Source organism: Lissotriton helveticus, chromosome 5_1 (genome assembly GCF_964261635.1).
Source record: "Lissotriton helveticus chromosome 5_1, aLisHel1.1, whole genome shotgun sequence".
Taxonomy (NCBI): Eukaryota; Metazoa; Chordata; class Amphibia; order Caudata; family Salamandridae; genus Lissotriton; species Lissotriton helveticus.
In genome coordinates this window covers 1,082,273,752-1,082,299,383 of record NC_136065.1, presented here as the reverse complement: position 1 = coordinate 1,082,299,383, position 25,632 = coordinate 1,082,273,752, and the positions used below count along the sequence as shown (strand labels likewise).

The 25,632-nt window shown below is 41.0% G+C and overlaps 1 protein-coding gene across 3 annotated transcripts in view; it reads left to right on the top strand.

Moving 5' to 3' along the window:
* Window positions 1-25,632, top strand: part of SLF2 (SMC5/6 complex localization factor 2) — a 374,767-nt gene that overhangs the window by 96,792 nt on the left and 252,343 nt on the right. For all 3 annotated transcript variants that reach the window (XM_078643649.1, XM_078643650.1, XM_078643651.1), the window contains one exon: window positions 19,743-19,859. In XM_078643649.1, the coding sequence (XP_078499775.1) occupies window positions 19,743-19,859 (117 nt within the window). The remainder of the gene's footprint in view (window positions 1-19,742; window positions 19,860-25,632) is intronic.

Genomic DNA, 25,632 nt, shown 5'->3' with positions numbered 1-25,632 from the left:
CATGTTCCCCAGCTTCCAACCAGTCACCTCCGATCAAATAAAAACTACACTGTCTACCATTAAATCAGGATCACCCCTGGACCCCTGGCCACTCTCAGTACTCCTGCTGGTAATGGACTCTATCATACCATTACTGACTCAGGTGTGCAATTCCATTCTCCTATCAGGCAACTACCCAGACCCCCTTAAAAACACTCTACTAAAACCCCTGTTAAAAAAAAACGTCCATGGATAAAAGCGAGCTAAAAAACTACCGTCCCATCGCAAGTCTCCCTTTCATGGCGAAGGTGATTGAAAAAACCATGAACATTCAGATTTCCGAATTCATCGAAAAACACCATCTCCTGGACAACACGCAATTTGGATTTAGGAAATACCATGGGACAGAGACAGCCTAGATTAAGGCTGCTGATGACATCAGGGTAATCAGGGATCAAGGGGGCACAGCCATTTTAGTAATGCTGGATTTATCAGCAGCTTTCGCCACGGTCGACCATACCATCTTGGTCGACCGTGTCGAGGGATTTGGCATTTGCCACACTACCAAAGACTTAATTGCGTCCTTTCTTGCCAAAAGAACGCAGGCTGTTATCTTAGGACCCTTCCAATCAGCCCAACTTTCATCTCCATGTGGAGTACCTCAAGGCTCATCCCTGAGTCCGACACTCTTCAACATCTATGTGTCGGACCTTGCTAAAACCATCAAAGCACACGGGATGAGCCTAACCTCCTACGCCGATGATGCCCAACTTGTGTTGGCGATTAAGGGGGATGGAGATCTAGTGGCTGAAAAATTCAAGAAGGGACTGTTAGACATAGGAGAATGGATGGCTACCAACTGCCTCAAATTAAACTCAGAAAAAACCGAGGTACTCATTGTCGGACCCCTTTCGCCAGCCTGGCCATCAAGCTGGTGGCCAGAGGCTTTCGGCACTCCTCCCATTCCAACTGCTAAAGTCAGGAACCTCGGTATCATCTTCGACGAGGGTCTAAATTTCATGGATCATGCCAACAAAACAGTGTCCATAGCACACCTGAAGTTAAAGATGATAAGGAAAATACGTCCTTTTCTTCCTGACTCAGCCATCAAAACACTGGTTACCTCTCTTGTTCTTTCTTCTCTGGACTATTGTAATGCTCTCTTCCTTAATGCTCAATCCAGAGTAATTACTAAACTGCAGACTATTCAAAATGCAGCTGCACGTCTGCTTTCGGGCAAAACAAAATATGAATCCATATCCAACAATATAAAGGACTTCCACTGGCTCACTGTGCGAAATAGAATCCACTTCAAGTCCCTCTGTATTGTGTTTAAAGCACTCAACAACCAAGGACCCCACTTTTTGAAAGAACAGCTACAACAATACAAACCTAACAGAGTTCTACGATCAGCCACCCTCAATCAACTGGTCATTCCTCGCACTAAAACTGTCACCTGGGGCGACCGGCGCTTTTTGGTGGCCGCCCCAAGGCTCTGGAACACGCTTCCCCCAAACATCAGGGACAGCTCCTCTCTTCTCCAATTCCGTAAACTTTTAAAAACCTGGCTGTTTGCTCAATGATCATCCCTTCCTCATGTTGACCGTCACAGATAAACTGGTTCCACTAGCGCCAAGACGCCCAAGGGTAAATGATGCGCTTTATAAATATTAAAAATAAATAAATAAACCGCCAGGTACTGGGTATCTCTTTGGGATGTTTCGCACATTCAACTTTTTCTTGAATCATGGAATGAAAATACCGCTTTGAGTTTAAAGGAGTTAGCCTTTAAATTGATGATGCTGTTGTGCTTGCTATCTTTCCATAGCGTTTCAGATGTTTGTGCTTTTGAGATTTCTAGTAGGTGTTTTACACCTAAATTTATTTGTTTCCATATGGTACTGAGAACAAAAACTGATTCTTCAACAATTTTTTATCGAAATATGGATGAAATGGAGAAATTGTGTGTGGTGCGTTGTGTGAAGGAATTTGAATGTAGAACTATGTTGTTAAAACCTTCTGAGTTGGAATAATTACTTATTTCATTTAGACACCCCATAAGGATGTTTCTTAACTCACTCTAGCAGGGTGGGTGAAAGAAACAATGAAGAATTGTGGTATAAATTCGAGTATGTTTGGAGCACATTCAGTCCGAGGTGCGGCTGCTTCTAAAGCCTGTATAATGGGTATAAGTCTGCAAGACATCTTAAGATGTGCTGATTGGTCTTCCGACTCCCTATTTAGGCATTTTTATTTCAAGCCCATTGAAAGTGCAGCTGGATGTTTAGTGAATAAGCTTTGAACTTGCATAATATTAGCCCCTAGGTTTTGACACAAAATGTAGATTATCCACAGACTTGGTGGGCTGAAAAGACACTGAGGGTAATATTATCCCTCCCAGTATTTTTCTCCCAACCCTGATGTTTATCTTTGTCACTACAGTACAAGGTTAGGAAACGGCTGGAGTACATTGGAGTATCCATTTTCTTCTACAGAGTTAAAAGAAGAATTTATCGAAATCAACGTTTGTTGAATAGACGCAAGGAACTTTATTGAGAACATATAGTTTACATCAGTTCGCAGTTCATAAAAGAAGGAAGAGAACTGGTTGCTGTTTTTTTAATTATGTTTGGAATGTTTATTTGAAGTTCTAAATTCTAGAAGCTTTTGTGGATAATTTGGAATTATTGACTACGTGATTTTATTGAAGACTGAATTCATCATCTAAATTCACTAGTCCGTGACAATCTACTACTAGAATTTGGAATTGAACACCCCAATTCAAGTAACTGTGTGGACGGATTAAACAACGCTTAATTACTCCAGCGAAGAAATACACCGGAGAGAAGCTAAAGCCCTGATGAAGCCGTAGGCGAACCCAACCACGGCGAAACGGGTTGGCACAAAGGGATTGGAGTGTGGAGAAAATAAAGAAAAAAACTACAAGAGCCCCACTGATATTTTTTGCGGATTTCTTGTGTTTACAAACTGAGACTCTAAACTGTGCATGTGTGCTCCAAGAATTACTGTTTTAAGTTTTCAATCTCTGATTGAGTTTAGGGAAGAAGGGTGTTCTCTTCCCTAATTTTGGATGCACCAGACTTATCTGTTTTACGAAGTTATACTAAGTGAAAATCACTATATGAGCGGCCTTTTATCCCACACACCCAAAGGTTTTGACTGATTTGATTGAACAAGGCTGTGTTGGTCTGCCCAGGCTTTGAAGTCCTTGAGCAGAAGCCTGGAGAAGAACTTTTCTTCAATGCCCTTGAGGGCGATCAGCTTAAAGTTGCTAGATTCCAATTTTATAAATTGAATAACCTATGGTCCTTCAAGATTCTATAATGGTTCCAGTGGCCAATCAGTTGTTACACAGCGGGGTTAAGGCATTAGCAAAAACGTAAGATCAGCTGTAAGGAGTGCTCCTGGAAGGCTTTTCGGACCTTGGGCCCATCTGTCTTGGCTTTTTTTATGACCAAACAAAGTTGTGTAGAATTCTAACTGGGGCACTAGTCCTTGTGAAAACGTGTGCTACTATTCCTGGAAAAGGAGTTTGGCCTCAGTAATTTAAGGCACAGCTGGAGACTTCAGGCAAGCAGCAGTTGGTTTGACAGACTGGCCGAGACATTTGTGGTACTAGGACCATCCAGCAACACAAGATGCTTAAATGCAGACTGGACCTTCTCACCACGGTTTCTGACGGGATCTTAATCATAGCCTACAGTTGCTGAACTTGAGTGTTGGGCTCCTGAGTACATACACTACAGCCATTCGAACTTACTAGATAGTGCCATGAATATCTTGATTCAGTTAAAGGATCCCTCTCTCATGTCTTTTAGTGAAAGAAGTTCTGCATCTGATGTCTGCATAATCTGGTGGCTCAGAGAACATGCTTGGAAAACCATGTACTGCTATATTTAATAAGGCTCCATGGCTTTCAATTATTTGCTAACAAAGTGAATTTGGTTACTCTTGCTGCTTACAGGAAGCTCACTGCTTGGGGAATCTTTTTCACCACTCAAGTGAATAAAGATTTCCTAATGAGCCTCAGGAAAGTTTCCACCAATTTAAAAAAAAAAAAACCTTTTTCCTAGCAACGAAATATTGCCATTTCTTAATTGATGCTGTCCTCATTTGGTCCCATGCACAAGTCATGAACTATAGCTATAGAAAATACTTTTTTTGTTGCCACGACAGCGAGCGACCTTCAGGCAGTCTGCATAGAAGGAACCATGTTTGGTAATGGTATTCTGCTACAGTAAAAGCTCTTTGCAAAACTATTTTTTTCCGTAATTTTTTTATATCCACAATAATTAGGCTGGCTTCTTTCCTTTCTGGATCCTTCTCTGGCACAAAAGTCCCAAAAGTCCACGTATTCAATAGATGAGAAAAGGCTGTGAAATATTACATACATAAAATATAGAGGATCAGGCAATCGCAACTGTTTTGTAACTGAGTTCACGTAAGACTCCGTTCAACTAAAAAAAAACATAACTAGATGGGTACTGCCTTGAATGATTTTGTTATCAAAGTACTCATTTGAATTGGGAAGGCAGCTACTGTTGTGTTAATTAAGTGTCCCCATTGCCAGCATTTGTAAAACAGCTACTTGGAGGTAGGTTCATACATTTGTTAAGCATTATTGTATTGATTATATTACTTCTACCCAAGTTCGTCAGGTGTCTTTGTCATATATTTGTTGGATTTTAAATATTCAACACTGTTTCATATTTTGGAGGCCTCCTATTTTATCGCAAGTACTTTTTTTTTAGCTCACTACTTTATTCCACTGTCAGTGGGATTGGAGAGAACCCAAAGACTCAAAAGGAAAGGTTACTTATCTGTTATCCTATGTCTCGGCCATGTGCCTCTCAATCCATAAACAACCCGCCTGGATCCCCATGCTCCAAAAGTACAGTTGATTGCTACAGATTTCTGCATCTTACCGCTGTGTTGTTTCCAAAATCAAGTGGCCTCATTTACCAAGCACTGCATAATGGAAAGCTGGCCTACATGTTTGAATGCTTAAAGATGCAGTGCCTTTATGGCCATTATGAGACTATTTTTTTATATTTATTTATTTATTTTTAAAGCGGCAGAAACAGTGGTGTTTTTCATTCAAATGTATTCTTGATTTTCTTTTACTACTTGGTTGTAGTGTTTAAAAGTTTGAAAAAAGGAGTTAGAACATGTTGTCTCCAATAGACCCGTTTGGTTTTATGCATGTGAAAAAATATGCTATAGAAAATGTTTTGGAGATCCTACCTGTTAAAAGAGATATTATTTATGGATTTGGACGGAATAACCATGACCGAAAGCTAAACTTGCAGATAAGTAACTTTATTTATCGTCACTCCTGCACTGACCTATTGGGACAGTATCTGTGCAGTTTTAGTTTACCGTAGTTACACATAAGGCAGTGTACAATAAAATAAGAAATGTTGCTAGGCAGAGCACATGAGACTGATGCTTGATCTGTGCATCTTGGCTACTTTTGGAATCGCAAAACACAAGTTTGTTTTTGCTCTACCTATAATTCTGTATATTCGGGAAATAACATGAGCTCCAAGACCCTAGTATGAGTTTTCACTTCTGAGGCCATGCGAGAAAAAAAAGCACAATAAAGATACCTAAACTGAGCTACAATGCCTCTATTCATTTTCTATGACAGATTCCATGCTGCCTGCTCAGTCAGGCAACCCAGTATTACTGACTGTGGGCGGAATGCAGAAAACTAGCTGCAAGGGAGGAAAGTTGCTAATTTAACACCCCAAGCTGCTTAGTCCAATTTGTTATCTAGGAGGAAAGACTGGATCCTTTACAGTTGCCCAAATTCTGTGAATCTGATTCATGTGGTGTTTAGTCCTTTTATGCTTCTGTCGTATGCATTGAGGCGATGAGCCTGTCATAATCTGTTCTACTAATACTGCCTATTAAAGTAAGCTGACAAGATTGTGCCTGGTATCAAAATAAAAACGTGTAGTAACTGCAAACTTGATGAGTTGTTTCCATGCTTGATACATCAAGACTCTTTGATATACTTCATGCTTCCATAGAGATACTACCAAACAAATTAATCTTTCCTAATAGGATGTGATGCTACATTGAAGGTTTCACCATGTCGGACTTGTAAGACAGCTGTTGTGGTGATAAGCTTAAAGAATGAGGCACATGTTCCTGGATACTGAGCTCTATATCATGATTCATAGTGTCTAAGCAAGACTTGCAAATTTCAGTATGACTATTTCCAACTTTCAACTGGCTAGTTATTTTTGCTGTACCTCATTTTGTATAGTGATTTCCAAAGTTCTTTAAGTTTTGTAAGTTGTCACAGACTGCAAAACGGTAATGGCCAAATAGTTTATACATTGCATTGTATTAGCTCACACAAAAAAAGTAATCTCACATTTATCAGGATGTTAAATCAAATTTCGTGTGAGGAAACCCTACCACTGCAGCATTCCGAACAAGCATTCCATTGTTTCAAATCTGAAGGGTAGCGACCTTGAGATTGCGAAAGTCTCTTTCACCTCTCCCAAGTACATACACACTTATGCAAGGTCAGGCAGTCTTCAAAGTTGATCATATGAACTTCGGTTCCCAACCTCCCCGGTGTTTGCTGCTAGCTGCTGTATTGAACCCCCCCCCCCAAAAAAAACAGCCAGCTTTCTAAAAGATTGGCTACTGGTCAAAATTAAGTTACTTACCAGATAAGGTTTCCAGCATTGGTGATCTTGCTACCACCTTTTCTTGCCCTTGAGTTAAATTATGACAATGTACTGTGATGTATTCCTATAGGTTCTGTATCGATCCCCCTATTCCTGACCCTATTCTGGTTAGCAAACTAACAAGTTAACTAGCAGTCAGCCCATGAGGCAGAAAACCCCCATGATGCAGGAACCGTTATCTGATAAAGCCACACTACGGCACAGGAACGTGTTATCTGATTAGGTCATAACGCTTGCCATCTAATTAGACAAGCGATATTCCTCCAGCCCCTGATAAGGCATACGGAGTTCTCAAAACAAATCAAACCTATGACAACCTGGCAAAAACCCTGCGGCCATTGTTTTGATTTCACCGAGAACTTCAGTAAAAGAATGTGCTAACGACCTGGTCGTATGACATCTTTATTGACGTATCTATGTCCATCCTTACGTCAATCTCGGCACCTTAAAGGTATAAATATTACCGATATTGCCCTATGCAAACACACGCGGTGGTGAATAGGACGGAGCAGCCAGACTTGCCGAAGCCCAGAGCAGAGCAGACCCCGCTGGCGCAGCCCCGCCTTCCTGATGCGCTGAGAACGAGACGCGCTGCTTTCTCCTGCCGAGAAATCCAGCACCGGCGTTTCCGAGCAGCCCTCGCAGGCAGCTTGGAATATCGAGACCAGAGACGAGAGATACCATCCCTCATCCATCCTAGATTCCAGGTACAGAACTGAATAACCCCTCGCAGAGAATTCTTTAGTCAGTCACTTGGCAAAAACAAACTTAACTTAAACTGTAACTTTCTATTCCCGCCGACGTATTAGGCTTAGGTCAGGTACACGGGGTAGGCGTATTTAGAAACACCAGTTGAGTACGTTTAGTCAAATGTATATGTGTATGTAATATATTTTATCCATTTTAAAACATCATATGGCTTAGAAACCATATCAATGTTTTTACAGTATTATTTTATACTTCTGCTTTTAATGTATGCACTTTACTTAACTATAAGTATTGCAATAATATCGATCCATTTCTCTTGTATGAGAAAAGAGACTGATCAATAAATAACATCTTTTATTGAACACGCCCGTCTCTTCCTTTTCTCTACAATCTGATGAGACTAAGAATGCACGTACTGACTGAGTAAAATAAATTGCCTTTTGTTCACACGACTCTCGAGATACACTCTTGATTAGGGGAGAGCAAAGTTGTCATGTTCTATGGTTGTCAGAAACTAAATCCCTTCTTGTCTAATCAGGGAAGTTGATTCCTTCCTGAACATTCGAGAAAGTTTCTAGTGAACTCTGAGCTAGCTGGCAAACCCAAAACTTTAAGTCTAATATCGACAGTAGTAGACCTAGTTAACGTCTGGTCTAGGCCTATACTATTGAAGGTATTATTCCAATGCGCAGAGCCTATTGGGATAATAGGAACTACACTACATGGCGCCCAACGCGTTTGGAAAGGGCGATAAAACTAACGTAAGACATTTAGAGTAACTCAGTCGTGCTTTCTCACTCAGACCCCTTTTTTCCCATAATACTCCAAAGACGTCTGGAGTGGGTGAAAGGTAATATCCTCCAAAACCTCGCAGGAGGGAACTCCTATGTATGGTTCTTGGTATAGTCAACGTTGAAGGATACACTGTTCCAAAATATTGTGCATCTAATCTTTGTTTCCATAAGAAACCTGATCTGCAAACAAACAAAATAACCTTCTGGACAGTACAATGTCAGACAGTGAAGGAGAAAGAGAGGCAGTTAGATTAGCAGCTGAAATAGCAGCAGCTGATACTGCACTACAAGATGCAGACCCGGAGATAATACTCATCCCGGTCATCAAAAGGAAATCTATAACCTTAAAACTTATAGAAAATGGACTGACACCTAGAGGTGGTACAGTCATATTCGGAATTGAGGCACACGAATATCGGCAGACAGAGGTATACTATTCATGGATACATTTTCCAGCAGCAAATGCTGTAACAAAGTATTTCCACTATTACAAAATAGAGGAACCTCCTGAAACATACACATTTCGAGGAGGTGGAAGTACCACTCAAATTTCAAGAGCACCTGCTCTTATTTTGATGGCGCCCTAAAACATAATAATCACATCACCAGGCTCGGTCCTTTAGGTAGACCAGGAGCAACGTGGCCGGTCCTAGCCGGATACACACCACATCCAGACATCGACGGGATGTCTGCAGCAAACCTTTTAACACAGCTAAAACAATTAATAAAAATACATAGACAATTAGTCCAATATGTGATGCGGACTTCAACAATTCAGCCAGCGATTAAAATTCCACAGCTGACCCTCACCAGGGGAACACAAATAAAATTACACCACAGAACATACAGTCCTGCCTAGGTAAAGTACCGGCTAAACGGGAACAAATACCATTCTGGTTGGCACAGAAAATCACCCAAATAGAGGCGGTGTTTCCTGACACCACCCCGTTAGAAAAACTCAGGATTCTGACTATCTGTCTTCCAATGGGAATCGCACCACACATTGAGGACTGTGACACTTGGGGTACAGTCTTTGCTTCCATCTACACAAAAACGCACGGTGTTCCATCCATTTCGGTAATACCAGATGTGCTAAAACAAATTCAAGATGAATATGGTCCGGAACCCGCCTTAACTCTTGGTATGAAATTACTAAAAGACTTCAAGCAGGTCTCGGCTATATTACTAGCCAACATAAAGGGAGAAGCAGCAAACGTGGCGATCCGCCAGAGGTTAAAGGAGACAGATATAGCAGACCAACCAGCTCAAATTGCCAGAATCATAGAAAAATCCTATGAGGAACTAGGTAGAGATAGTTTAGGTGGAATACCAGTAAAACCACAACTGATTGAAAGTCCTGAAAAAATATTTTTTAATAATAATTCAACATCACAGAAAAAGAGCTGGGATGGAAACAAACAATCCAATCCTAAAGAAAAGAAATTCCAGTCCAGAGGAAGGTCTCCTAGGCGAAGAGAAAAATCTCCGAACCAAAGACACAGGTCACCCCAGAGTGACCCCTCTGGGAAAAGATATAACCTTAGAAATAGGGATAATATAAAAAAGCCTGATAGATATCAAGACATTGATACACGTCCCTCTCAATCTTTTCAGACTTCCTCGCAGAAATCGGAAAGAAGAGGACGATCAGAACAAAGAGAAGAGCACGCCAAGTCCAAAGACAAGGAACCTGCTCAGCTAAAAAAGAAATTACAATTTCCAAAAAAGAAGGTAGCCAGCATTAAGGTAGTTAACAATGCCGAGAATACTGAGGACACAACTGAAAAACGGAGAATGGGCTCAGACAATGCTAGACAGCGCAGCAGAAGTGAGCATAGCTCGCAAAGTCCTTATGAATCATCTGGAGACAGTGGACACGAATGAATATCTTCAAGTGGAAACTGCAGACACCAGAGTTAGCAAACCTCACAAAATATACGAAATAACATTACGTATAGAGGGGGATAAGACTAGAAAAATAAGGGGACTATTTTGGGATAATCTCTCCAAGGGCTATGACATCCTTCTAGCTGAAAAAGACTGGCCACCAAAGTTTGTCAGGGATTGCCCTCATGGCGAAGAAATAATTATGCCTGCCTTCTCAAATCACATCCCAATTCATAAAAAATACACACTTGCTAGAAAGTGGGCAGTAGCTCAAGCTCCTGCTTTATATAAAAATCATGTAGGATGGGATGAGGACTCTCCTCCTCACAAAATCAAGTTAAAATCACAACCTACTGCACAAAGGCAGTACCCAATTAAGCAAGAAGCTAAAAAACAGGTAAAAGAAATACTAGATCAGCTAGAATACCAGGGGGTGATTGAAACTTGCACCTCACAAATGAACAACCCTTTGTTTCCGGTCTCCAAACCAGACAATTCATATCGTCTAGTTTTGGATTACCGACACCTTAACTCATGTTGCAAAACTTTTGCAGTGCAAAATTCGCATAGTGCTGCACTAATGAATAATATAGTGCGCAAAAAATACAAAACAACATTAGACATCTCTAATGGATTCTTTTGTCAAAACATAGCACCAGAGAGCAGATATTTGTCTGCATTCTCTATAAATGGCACTCAAAAACAATTCTGTCGGTTAGCCCAGGGGTACAAGAACAGCCCGGGAGTATTCTCAGCGAGAGTAACAGAATTACTACAAATATATGACGACGAAGCATTATCGTATGTCGACTACATATACTTAACAGATGATGACTTGGAGACTCACTTGAAGAGAGTGAACACCATAATACTTGGGTTCGCAGCAGAGGGTTACAAATTCAACTTTAAAAAATCCAGAATTGCCCATCTGACAGTCCTGTTCCTAGGATATGAATTATCAAGTGTAGCCTGGCTGACAATTTTCTAGAGAAATGTGCCGTACTCCAAGCACCTAGAACACTAAAAAACCTACAGTCAATTCTAGGCTTCCTAAATTTCGGAAGAACATACATTGCAAATTACGCAGAAAGGGTCAAACCCCTTTATGATCTGATTAAACCTGATTTTAAAAGAACCAATTGGACTCAAATACACACAGAAATTTTGAGATCCTTACAAACAGACATGTTGATTAAAACAAAATTAGAAACACGTGATAACACACGCAATCTTGTGATTCGAGTCATCCCAGGGAGAGGCGGATTCACATACCTGACCTCTAATGAGGGAGAAAAGGTACCAATTGCATTCAAATCACATTTGTACACAGAAGCTGAACAGAAATTCAGCATGAAAGAAAAAATTATTCATGCAGTTCAAACCGCAATAGCTAGAGAAAAAGATCAAGCTGACGGTAGACACATCACAGTCAGAACAGCTGAATCAGCCTTTGAGGCATTAACAACCCCATGTAATTTACCAACAACAACATTGAATCCGGAATGGATACAATGGGTGAATTCAATCACAACGGACAAAGTATACTACTACTTTGATCCAGAACTAGAGGAATTACAAAATCTAGAATATGAAAGAACATTCCCTCTGCCAATCGACATTCTGCCCTTACGACACTACGCTTGTGTAATCTATACAGACGGACATGCTCAACCCTCCGTTTGGGGAGAACAAGCATACAACCCCACATGTGAGATTACAAAAGAAGTGTGGCGCGGAGGTAAACTAAAACCTCTATTAACAAAAACACACTCAGTAGAAACTAATTCAGAACAACAGACTGAAATAATAGCATTGAAAATGGCGCTAGATAATGCGGATTGCGAATTCCCGACACTTACAGTGTCAGATTCATATTACTGCGTCAAATCATATAACAAGGATTTGCAGACATGGATTCAAAACGGTTACAAAGATGACACAGATGCACCAATAAAGCAGAAAATGCTCTGGGAACAAATAGCTCTTTTACAAAAAGAACTACCAAAGACTCACGTGACACATTCACTGAGTCATCAGCGTGATGGCGTTCACGTTGCAGGGAATTCATTGGCTGACACAGCCACAGCGGTAGCAACCAAATCGGCTTCCGTAGTTCGAAAAAAGCGTACAGTGAAGTATATTGACGGTGAAACAGTGCTGGCGGTGAAAACGTCATTAAAGGGCGACTGCTCAGCGCTACCGATCAACTATCCACTCAATTATACATACATAATCGATGCAAACTCCGTCCCTTTTGCTCGAATCCCTGGAGTGGGGGATAGAGTGATTCCAAACATGGACAGGAGAAACTTGTTAATCGCAGACGCACATATGGGCGAGGGTCTCAGACACCTCAAACTAAAAGATTCTCTGGAAGAATTACAATCACGGTACTGGTGGCCAGGCATGAGCCTGCATCACACCATGTTTGTGAAAAACTGCCCAAACTGCAACAGAAATCGCAGTGGGGAGAGAAACAGTGTAATACCTCGTCGTTTCACTCCAGAAAAAATCAAGAGTAAAAAGCAAGGCTTGCGATTAACATATACAGGCTAGTTTCCACTTATAATGTAGATCACCAGCACTCGGCTGACGTCTGGACTGTTATACAAAGATTTGCGAGTCTAAATGGCATATACGCTAAGAGCATGCTACGTTTGACGATTGTTTTCACTCTAGCCCTCCAGCCTGAGGGGAAACATGGCCAAATGAGCATAGCACAGCGGGAATCTTCTCACTTCCTTCCTGAGGGATACGGGATGGTGTAAAGAAAAAACCAAGGCATAAAGCAATCTATAGCGGAAAGGATATTAGGTTCAGGAGCTGGGTGGGTCAAACATCTAATAAGTGTCCAACGTAGTCTAAATAACTTGCCAAGAAATTCTCTGAAGGGATTCAGTCCGTACGAATTATTATTTGGAACTAGGATGTTAATCTCTGACCTTGATAGTCAGACTTCAGTGGTGAAGGAAAAAAGCTTTGATATCAAAGACCGTTCGGCTATTTTACAGGACTTAAATGAAACAAGAAAAGACCTGAGCAACATAAAGTTGAAACAACAGCCAATAACCACTGAAGAACCACCACCTGTCCCAGCAAGACCTGTCTGGATTCCAAAAGTCGGGGATCTAGTCAGAGAAAAGATCGCGGTAAAGAAGAAATTTGGGCCTTCTTACAGAAAAGCAGTTCCTGTCTTGTCTGTCAACGGGACAAGATCAGTTGTACTACCGCCGCTTGCTGGTAAAAAGGAGAACCAAGTTGTATCCATCGACCTGGTAAAACCACAATCATGTGGCCGATAACAAATAGTAGGCCAAGTGGACTCCCAATAAGTAGCAGAACACCAAGGTTTGCCACCAGTACAGAGGTCCTAACAAAGAGGCTCATCACATTCGAAACGCCTACAGAAGAACAACAAGGACTATGCAACAATGCAATAGAACTTAGACCTCTGAAAACCCAAATAAAAACATTTAGCAGAGACACACCAATCTATAATGAAGTACCAAGTGAAAATGCAAGAAACAGAAATCCTGAACCAATTGGAACAATTGACAGAACTGCATCCGGCTACTTCCTAAACTTCGATGATTCCTCTGAAGGCTTCAGTGAATCAAAGACACAGCCATCATCAAAAACCTTTAAAGATAAAGCTAAAGAACTTTTGAAACAACTGAAAGAAACATATCTGATTTCCCCATGGATTGAATTTTGGGTGGGTTTTGGTGCATTTATCCTCATACTTTGGCTCATCATGATACTAACGTTGGGACGCTTCATTGAGGGAAAATATGCTAAAATGGACACAGCAAGTCAGAAAATCAACTTGATCCTCAAACCACACACATCTTCACACGTCGAGAAAAGAGAACTTTCTTCAGTCAACTTCACAGCCAATCCTATACCGGGTGGGGTAGCATGGGACAACACTGACTACGAAATTTATGGTCCGGTTGAAATCCTGAAATATCCACACCAAATTAAGATCTCATTGAGTGACTTTGTAAAACCAAGCTCATTTGCTGATGATTGAGACTTCGAAAGCATTAATAATATGATGTCTGACTTAGTAATGTCTGCTAAATTTACCAAACATGATTATTTGCAGGATTCTACAAATTATGATAGTATGTACTGTTATAACCACTATGGTAACCATTTTCTACATAGATCTGCACAACCTAGAAATGTTTTAAATTATAATCAATGGGAACATTGTGCAACCCCTCCAAGAGGAAGCTCAAGAACCGTTTACGACAAATATTCATACTTTTCAGGTTTTAACATAAGTAATGCTGAAACATTTTATTTCAAATTGTCAAATAAGACAGGGATGAAGACCATGATAACAAACACAAAATTGATATATTCAGACTCATTCTTTGAACAAATTAATACTTTTGGTTTTGATTATTGGGACAAAAATGTTGAATTGAGTAGTGTTTGGGGCACAAAAGAATGGCAAGTACAGGGTATAGAATCTTTGTTTAGAGCCTGCATGATCCCAGAACAAATTATATTTCTAAATGACACTGTCCAACAAACTACCTGTCTTGGCCTAGCCAAAATTAAAGACTTAAATAAACCGTCTATTCCAAAACCAACAATGTACAGCAATACCTCTACAGATGATGAGATAGACGTAAATTATGTATTAAACCAAAACAGAACACATCCAGATTGGAAACAGTGGTTGATCTGGCCCACAGATGCTAATAACTGTCAAGACAGATTCCTGAACAAAACACAGGGGTTCAAAATGACCAGGCCAGACCCTAGATATCCTCAAAGACAACACCCAGGGATAATAACCACCTACAGTGTGGGCAAATTATGCCTTCAATGGCTACAAACTTCCACACTGGCAGAAATTAAGCAACACCTAACTTTACTTACTGATGGTGCTGACTTGCGTGATTTCACTATGGGACCACGCAAACAGCGTCAAAAGCGTTTCATAGCAGCCTCTGTATATGCAGCATACAATGAGGCCTGGAAGGTTAATCAAATTGAGACAGCAGAAAGGATACGGGAAATTGACCGTATTAATTTGGAAAAATCACTTTCTGTAGTGGACAATGGGTTAATGACTCTGTCCTCCAGAATTTTTTCTTTGGACAGCATTGTGTCTTCAGCAATCGACATATTATCGCAAGACTTACTGTTATTACAACATGGTCAGTCACAATTGCGTTCTATTGTACAGCTTGGCTGGACGTTACAAAATCTGCGTTCAGGCTATGTGCCTTGGTGTTTAATCAACACGACTTCACTATTCTATATCTTTAACCTTACTGATAGACAAATCAGTATGGCCCAAAAGGGAGCTGATTATACAATCCTGAGCATTGAGAAACTTGAGAGATTACCAGTGACAATGTCAGAACGACCTGTCAGTGAATGGATAATACATGGGATAATAAATATTCCAATATCAACCTTCAGGTTTCAATACTGCCAAAAATATATACAGGCTGGCATGTACGAAAAATTGGGAAAAGGGTACATAAAAACAACATGGAACCTGCCCTATTCACATGCATGTGTCAGTAATAAAGGACAGAAAGTGTTTCTTAGTGGCAATAATTGTGCAATGTCACTAAGCGGTACACTTCTGTGTAACGGAATTAGTTTGCATGGAGCCTGTGAAGGGAACTCAAATAACCTTTCATGTCACCAGCAAGGCGCACCTGCAACAGAGATTGAACCATTCTTTCAAAGACTCTATAATGGGAGTTACATTCTAATTGTAGATCGCAGATGTTGTAGTCTTATTCCCGGGACTCCTTATCTCTTAACTACGACTGCGAAGGTCAAGTGCTGTGGACACTCATTGTTCCCCAGCTCCTTTCCAGACAGGGAGGCAAGGGCATGGCCCAACTTGAAAATTACTTCTATTCGAATAGATACTTTAAGCAGAATGAAAACAGTGCTTCTTCAGACGCCGCCAAAGGCTCACCTCATCAAAAGAAACGTATGAACTCCAAGTCGCAAGGACGACTGCAGAGATACATTCATTGTTATCAACTAATTCCCCCATACATTTCGCAGAAATCCTGAATGAAATCTTAAATATTCTGATACCAGTGGGGTCTCACAAGTATTTAAGACAGTATTTTCGATGGCATTAACACCATTCAAAGCCATACTGGGTATTTTTCCAGATTTCGTCCATTCGATTTTTGGGACTGATTGCAGGAATCCTATTCCTAGTCCTTATATTTCGTTATGGCAAACCATGTCACAGACAGAACACCTGCGACAAGGGAAGAAACAATCCTAGCCATTGGATACCGGGACCGGATATCAAAAATCCTGGGACTATCCCGGCTTAGAGACCTGAACATGACTTGGTTTCTATCATTTCGACCAATGTGGCAACGATGTGTTTTACCTGTATTAAGGTGCCTGCTATGCGGAGAAGAATGCGTGTTAGACACCTGTCTGACGCTACAATCGGATGCGCCAATGGATGCAGAAACATTGTTGAGTCCAATCAAGGCTCACGCTTTGTGCTGCCCTCAAAGGCTACCAATCCTGATGACGGCATTCGTGGAAGCTTCACCACTACGATTAAGGGGTAGTGAAGTTCAAGATGAAAGCAGCATCGATCAGGTACGACCTTCTGTCAGCAATCCAAATCAGAATGTCAATGGAGACAATCATGCGCACGAATGCATGGTTACACCTATTTCCGAGTTAGTGGAACTTTCCCAGGAAGCTGTTGACAGCTTTTTCGAAAGCCTAAATGATATGATGTTCTCACCAGAGCAGAAATAGAGACTTTTGAGCAAGCTCGCACACGGCGTTCCCTGAATTTGGCCTTCAACTTTAATAATAGTCACATGAACATTTTTCCCTCCAGTTCACGGACAGCAACTTTTTCAGCAGCCCCATAATATTTTTGCATATTTTTCGGGACACTTATCTTCTGCTTAAAGTAAGAAACTATTCTTAGAGAACTAAAATTTCTATTTTTTAGATACTTTATAGACATTAGCTGCCCGCTGGGAAGTTCATTATTATTATATTCTGTGATGAAATTGGTCTCGAACTTTTTTCTGTATTAAGAGCCATTTCATGTGTAAATTCTCATATACCGAATAGCAATAATGTATACAAATGCTTGATTACTTTAGCATTATTCTACAGCTTGAGTGCATACAATACATGTAACTGCTTTTTTTCCGTATATTTGATAATTTCGAAATGCATTTATGTATTTTGGGGTGGTAAGGTATACACAATACTCTATAGTATGTTTTACTATGCATAGATTAGTAAATATGACCATAGTTAGCGTGGAGTGGGTGTGATGTATTCCTATAGGTTCTGTATCGATCCCCCTATTCCTGACCCTATTCTGGTTAGCAAACTAACAAGTTAACTAGCAGTCAGCCCATGAGGCAGAAAACCCCCATGATGCAGGAACCGTTATCTGATAAAGCCACACTACGGCACAGGAACGTGTTATCTGATTAGGTCATAACGCTTGCCATCTAATTAGACAAGCGATATTCCTCCAGCCCCTGATAAGGCATACGGAGTTCTCAAAACAAATCAAACCTATGACAACCTGGCAAAAACCCTGCGGCCATTGTTTTGATTTCACCGAGAACTTCAGTAAAAGAATGTGCTAACGACCTGGTCGTATGACATCTTTATTGACGTATCTATGTCCATCCTTACGTCAATCTCGGCACCTTAAAGGTATAAATATTACCGATATTGCCCTATGCAAACACACGCGGTGGTGACGAGGACGGAGCAGCCAGACTTGCCGAAGCCCAGAGCAGAGCAGACCCCGCTGGCGCAGCCCCGCCTTCCTGACGCGCTAAGAACGAGACGCGCTGCTTTCTCCTGCCGAGAAATCCAGCACCGGCGTTTCCGAGCAGCCCTCGCAGGCAGCTTGGAATATCGAGACCAGAGACGAGAGATACCATCCCTCATCCATCCTAGATTCCAGGTACAGAACTGAATAACCCCTCGCAGAGAATTCTTTAGTCAGTCACTTGGCAAAAAAAAACTTAACTTAAACTGTAACTTTCTATTCCCGCCCACGTATTAGGCTTAGGTCAGGTACACGGGGTAGGCGTATTTAGAAACACCAGTTGAGTACGTTTAGTCAAATGTATATGTGTATGTAATATATTTTATCCATTTTAAAACATCATATGGCTTAGAAACCATATCAATGTTTTTACAGTATTATTTTATACTTCTGCTTTTAATGTATGCACTTTACTTAACTATAAGTATAGCAATAATATCGATCCATTTCTCTTGTATGAGAAAAGAGACTGATCAATAAATAACATCTTTTATTGAACACGCCCGTCTCTTCCTTTTCTCTACAATCTGATGAGACTAAGAATGCACGTACTGACTGAGTAAAATAAATTGCCTTTTGTTCACACGACTCTCGAGATACACTCTTGATTAGGGGAGAGCAAAGTTGTCATGTTCTATGGTTGTCAGAAACTAAATCCCTTCTTGTCTAATCAGGGAAGTTGATTCCTTCCTGAACATTCGAGAAAGTTTCTAGTGAACTCTGAGCTAGCTGGCAAACCCAAAACTTTAAGTATAATATCGACAGTAGTAGACCTAGTTAACGTCTGGTCTAGGCCTATACTATTGAAGGTATTATTCCAATGCGCAGAGCCTATTGGGATAATAGGAACTACACTACAGTACATGCACTCATCATTTAAGATGGGGATTGGGTGTGGAGGTGGTTGGTCATCTGGGTAACCGCAGGTGGGAATAAACCAGTCCTAAAACCTTTTTGCATTTGCCAAATGGCTAGGTTTTGGTCATCTGGGTACCCGAAGGTGGGAATAAACCAGTCCTAAAACCTTTTTGCATTTGCCAAATGGCTAGGTTTTGTTGATGACAAACTGTAAAAATGTGAATATGGACTAATTGCCACGAAGGATTCTCATCTGAATGTTTAGGGTCATTCATTTCTATAAAGAAACCATTGCGTGAGTATTGTTTGCAGGTAAATAATTATATTAACTGTAATGGTTATTGTACCTTTAGTTTAGATACCCATTTCTTTTGATTTATTATTTCATATTTGTATATTTTGAAGGACTCCTGAGGCAACTGTTTCATGGAAGAACTTGCAAATCTGCATATACTTATATATGCTCTAGTCCAGTGGTTCTTAATATTTTGACTTCTGTGAATCCTTTCTGAATCATTAATTGAATCTGGGGATCCCTACTGAGTCATTCTATGAACCTTTATGCCCCGGGCCTAAGCAATTTCTGTGATTTGAGCCTCGAAACAATACAAAAACCTACAAAAACAAGTATGCCTCATACAAATGCTCAAGTATTTTGTTAAATTCACAATCCAACATGGAAAGTCTTTTTAATTTTCCCCCTCTATTTGTATATATGTAATAGTTTTAATTTATTAATTATATTATTTAATTTTGCAAGGCAGTTCAGGATTTCCTGAGTAGTCTTGTGGACCCCAGTTTATGAATTCTGTTCTAGTCTATATCTGTGAAACATGAGTCGTAGACTCTATTAACATACCAACTAACATGTTTGTTTTGGTAGTGCTATGCCCGTTTAATCTACATACCCTTAATTTTCTATGTTTGACATTTAACATTTTCTTTCCTGTTCCTCAGATTAGATGATCTGGAGCAGAAACTGAAGGGTGACATCGAACAGGGAATGGGCATATTCTGCCCATTTGCAGATGAACCGAACACAGATGAGGAGGGGACACTTTCCGAAGAGCATAGGTTAATGATTGTTCCAATATTTCTTTTTGAAAAATCTTTGTCATTTTTATAAACAACTAACATACAGCGCATCAACTGGGAAAAATACAAAGGCATCAGAGCCACTCCAGGCTCACATCAAGTTAAATATTACAGTATTAAGATAGAGCATGGGAGGCAAGGGCGGCAACCAAATGCCGTAAAAAAAAACACAAGGCAAGTGTATTCAGGTCCCAAAAGGGCAATCACACCAACACCACCCAGCTATTGTAACCTCTTACTCCCTGTTATTCATCCCCTGCATCTCCTCTCTCTGATCCCAAAAACGTATGACAGAGTGTGCCCCAGATTTCCAAATCAACTAAGTTAGGCATCAAACCAGGCCCATCGCATTTTAGTTTCTTCTGCCACCGACCTTTCCGAAACATCCCTAACCCATAGCTTCTTCATGGTAGCTCAAACCTCCATCCTCGTGACTGCAACCCACTAACATAACAGCCAATTGCAGAAACCGGATTGTCACTTTATGCTTTTTGGGGAGGACAATGTGACCCAACAAGCATAACTGATTTGTGGGTTATCGGGACAGAGTGGTTGTCCCTTCTAACTGTACAATTACCCTCTCCCAGAAGGCACGTACCTGCAAGCAACCCCACACAATTTGCATAAAGTCCGCCTCTACTGCTGCACACCGAAAACATGCTGAAATGCAGTCAAGATTAATTTTATGCAAGCGCATAGGAGTCATATAGGTGCGATGCAAAAAAATCAGTGAATTCATTTGAACTAGGTGTTACTGAACACAGTCTTCAATAACTCGCATGTCCTGGCCCATTCCACATTCGAAATAGGTGCCCGAGATATTACTCACAAATATTCCGCACTCTCAAATGACCTCTAAGCTTATCCGCCTGTATTGTCTTCTAGATCTGTGAAAAGAGGTGCTGCCTAGTCTCTAGTATCAATATCGCGCCCAATGTAGCCGAGGTATTTGGAGCCGCAGGATAAGATGACCAGAGAACACTTACCATATTGGATACACCCGCATAGTGTAGGAATTGTCCTAGACCTACCACAAGCCGATCCTGATCATCCTCAAAAGACATAAATACCTAATTTGGATACTGGTCTGTAACTGGCAACCCCCCTCACTCCAAAATTAGTATGACTTAGCCTCTTCCTTCTGGCGAAATGGAGCCAAAATCCATATTGGTACCCCCCAATTACTACTGCCACTAACCTTATTTACACCGCAGCAGTCTGACGCACCACATAGAGTGCTGTGGAGGACTCCCCTGACCCCACAATCAAAATCGTAGGGAGCTGGTCCATTCCACCATACCTGCCAGTAGATACTTCTCCAAATTGTTCCCCTTCTCCGTCCTTTTCACTGCGTGCTGCATGCGAGGGGCGTAGTAATAATATTCCAGATTCGGCACACTCTTAACCCCTCATCAGTGTCAAGTGACCTACTCTACTCTGACTCCCTGCCCAGATGAACGAAGTGAGAAGGGAATTCAGCTGATACAACACTTCAATGTGCAGGGGGCACAATTCCTTCTGCTTCACATAAGGCATGTGGCAGAAACACCATCTTAAACTTTGCTACGCTACCCATAAGTGATAATGGTAAAGTCTTCCAAAGCCAGACAAAGGTCCACAAGGAGTCTAAGATCTGCTCAACATTGTACTATAGCTGTTTCTTTTGCGTATGCGCAACCATCATGCCAAGGTAACAAAACCTCTCCATATCCCACCTCAACTTCAAGTCTGGCAACCGTTCCCTGGGCACTCAAGCCAGTGCTGACTGTCTAAACACTAAGAACTTCCTTTTGTTACTTTTGAGGCCAGACACCACCCCATACTCACGCAGCAGCTCCAACAATACCTCCACTGAAGTCCCAGGCTCCCCAAGGTAAAACAAAGCGTCATCAGCTCAGAGTAGTATATTTCTAGAGTGCTGTATAACAAAATAAGGAGTACCACCCAAGACAAGGCTTGGAAACCAATATCGGTGGGATGAGACTCTAATGTAAAAAAAGAAGTCCTTCTTTGTTTTTAAGGAACCCCTCACTCACCGACCTGGTCGGTGACATGCTTCATCATCGGGGCCACCCTGACAGCCGAGTGCCGTCAAGGTGTGCTGCAACACCTGAGATACAGTGGAGCGGGTATGTGAGTGATGAATGTAATGAAAAAAAGTCAGTGAATTAAAAATTGTCCTGGTATGACTTATCCAAAGATTATTTATTCTAAGACTACTGGACAATGTTAAAAAAAGTTGTATGTCGATACAGTGAAGGCTTAATTAGGACCAAATGTATCTGTGGTATGTGTTAGGTCTACATGTTTCAAACCAACAAGGGGAATTTGCCGGTTTTTCTTCAGGACCAAAAATTTTTTTTTAAAGGAGTTGGGTGGTCAGGGTACACTAACACCCTGCCATACCTGCAATCCTTTTTAGACCCAAACTAGCAATTTGCCAAGTGGGTAGAGAAAAAAGTAACCCAGAAGTGGTTACATTTAAAATGCAAAAAACCTGTGAAGAAAGAGAGGATCATAAGTCATAAAAACTGGTTACATGCCTGCAACGTAGTGAAGTGACGTAGTCCGCTCTATCTGTGAATCATCCCACATTCAATTAATGCGAATTATCCATAGTGCGGTGTATCAGCATTGCTTCTGAGTGGAAGTTTTTTAGATTCTACCAGAACACACATATCAATATAGGTGTGAAGGTGAACACGCATAGATATATTTTTTTGCCAGTTTGTTACAAGCTAGATAGTGCGTGACTAAGTCATAACTATATATTAATAGTGCCAGGGATTACCGACGTGATAATAGTACAACTTGATCCAAAGTTACATACAATACAAGACAGACGACACATTAGACACACATTGCCAAATAATGAAAGAAGTGCTCACTCCTCAATGGGGGAATGTTGGCTGCACGGGGATTGAGGGGAGAGATCACAAAGCTCGAAACGTATTCTGTGAATTCAAAGAGAGAGGGGAGCAAATCAGTTCGCAATCCGGCAGAGAATACCGCATTGTACTCCTTCTGTTCGAAAGAAAAGGCAAGGAAACGAACGCGTTTCCTACTGTTACAATCTCTACTTACAGTTTCTGATGTTCAACATCGACCATCAACCTATGCCACCCCTCCGCGCACCCCTGAGGAAACGAAGGCAGCGCCAAAGGTAAAGGCGGCCGCCATTGGGGGCGTGGTGGGCGTGGTTAGCGATGCGTGCTGTCGTCACGTAGTCACGTGATAGTAGTACGGGAGCCCGTTTGGAAAAAAGGGAGGGTTGCCAAAGGAACGCAGGTAAACAAACCTCCGTTCCGCGTGAAACTACGGGCAAATCCAAATGAATATTTCACAAGACTATGCAAGAAGTATTCTACAAAAGATCATGCAAGGAGTATTTCACAGAAGGGAAAAGGGGCCCCATTAATATAAATGACTGCTCAACTGGTATAGATCGGGGCAAGCAGTAAGAATCATGGCAAAGAACTGGAGTTGGGGTGTTTATTTAAGAGAATGGGGCGAACCCGTAAAAATAGAGGAATTCTCTATAAATCCGGGGCTTGGCAACAGACTGGAATAAGTCTAAGTGAAGAGGTGTATTAAAACTAGTGGACAAAGGGGCTGTGTCCAGAGCAGAACCACAGACACAGCCCCTTTGTCCACTAGTTTTAATACACCTCTTCACTTAGACTTATTCCAACTTAAACCACAGTTGATGGACAGAATGTAGAACAATGTCTTACATGCAAAAAAACGATGGATTTAGGCCCAGATCCTTGTACTGGGGTGAATGTATGACATTGTTCTACATTCTGTCCATCAACTGTGGTTTTTGCAATTTTCACCCCGAGTGGGCTGGGTATGCTCAGACGTGAGTCCCAGGCTCTCCACACCACTGGAGTCAAGCTATCCAGGCTGATGAAGGCTGATAGCCAGAAACCGGTCCTTGGATGCTTGATTCCGGTCTGGGAAAGACATGGCTTGGTAGTTCGGACTGGACTGTTCCCATGAGGCACAGGGTCAGAGCTGATTTGCATATAGCCAGTGTCTAACCCAGGGTGGTGTGGAGTGCAAAAAACAATGGATTTAGGCACAGATCCTTGTACTGGGGTGAATGTATGACATTGTTCTACATTCTGTCCATCAACTGTGTTTTTTGCATTTTGTAGCAAAGGCAGGTTGAAAGGCAGGGATAATACAGCAGAGGTTGTGCTGTGGTTAACATGATGGATGTTGTATTTTCCCAGACTTCATCAGCCCAGTACAAAAAAAGTTATATCCACACTTAGAACTTCTCAGACAATGGATCCTACAGACTGTAGCTTGTGGATGCAATTCATTAAGTATAGAATAGGTTCTAAAGTGGTAAGAAGCAATTTAGTTTGATAGGTTGTAGTAGAAGTATTGAATTGTTATGTCTAGTATTGGATCCCCATCCCACCAGACAGCTGCTTTACACAACTAATGTCTGTTACAACTTCATGGTGACTTTTGACATAAAGGAGACTATCCCACAAAATGTAAAAACCTGAACATGGATGCCTATGAAATATTACCATATACACTTCTGCCAGCTGCCCTAAAAATGATAATAAATATATTTAAAAAAAGTTTAGCATATAATGTTATGTTACTGTAATCTTCAAAATTGATGGTTTTGAATTAAATATAAGATTTGTACTCAAAATAATTTGTAATGGATATTACACATGCCTCACCTTTTGATTAACCCCAGGCGTTTAACTCAATCTGGAAACTTTGAAATATCTCCCCTGTGGCAGTAGGTGGAACTTATTCCATTTATGTGCTGTATGCAACACAGATGTGACATCACTGGCTCCGTATAGCACCACCATGGCACCCTGATGTTCATTCACCTTTATCCTTTTTTTTGTGTTAGCGCTTCATCACGGAGCTAGAGTTGGTTGACATGAGGTGGTTTTTTTTTTTGCCTCCTTCACAATTTTCCCTCCGATTCTTACAAAGTGTGCACTTCTTGAAGTTGTTACCACATAAGCAGTCCTAGTTTAAGCACTAGTGCTCCTTTCATGGACATTTGTCCATTTTCGACCCCCCCACCTTGAGGTGTGCCTGTTGTGCTAGATTTTAAATGGGTCATTGTTTTTGGGCTGCGTCAGGCCTAATCCTGTTCTTAGTTGGTAACTTTACCAAACTTTCTCACGTTCATAACCATTGTGTTCATTCTTTTGGCAGCCATCTGGACTTCCAGGCCACTCTGTCCTTGAACCGCATTCACTCCAGGCACAAGCAGCTCGCATTCGAACTCGGAGTCGGGCTTGTGCATGCTCAGTTCAATTTCTATTCGCAGTTCAGCAAGTCAGCCATCTTTTATTAGGCCCCACAGGCCAGAATGGGAACTATCATAGAAGCAAACACAAGCTAACGTTAATTTTAGAATTTTAGCCCTTATGTTTACCTCCCCCCTTGCTAAGGTTTTCCCTATTAGTAATTACCTAGCACATAAGCAACACTTAGGCGTAATATACTCACTTAATCCCATATTTTGCCACAAAATATGTAAACAAAAGCACATTTATGCCGCATTCTGCTTTTCAAAAGCTGCTTATTAGTTTAGGACACGAAAGAATCACATAATTAGTTAATTATAATTGCAACATAAGCAAAGTTAATTCCCACGCTTACTTGTGTAGGTGCAATTTTTATTCTAGGTTGATTAGTTTCACATATCATTCCATTAGTTCATGTTATAGTTATGGAAGTATAGCTTTACAAGGGGTAC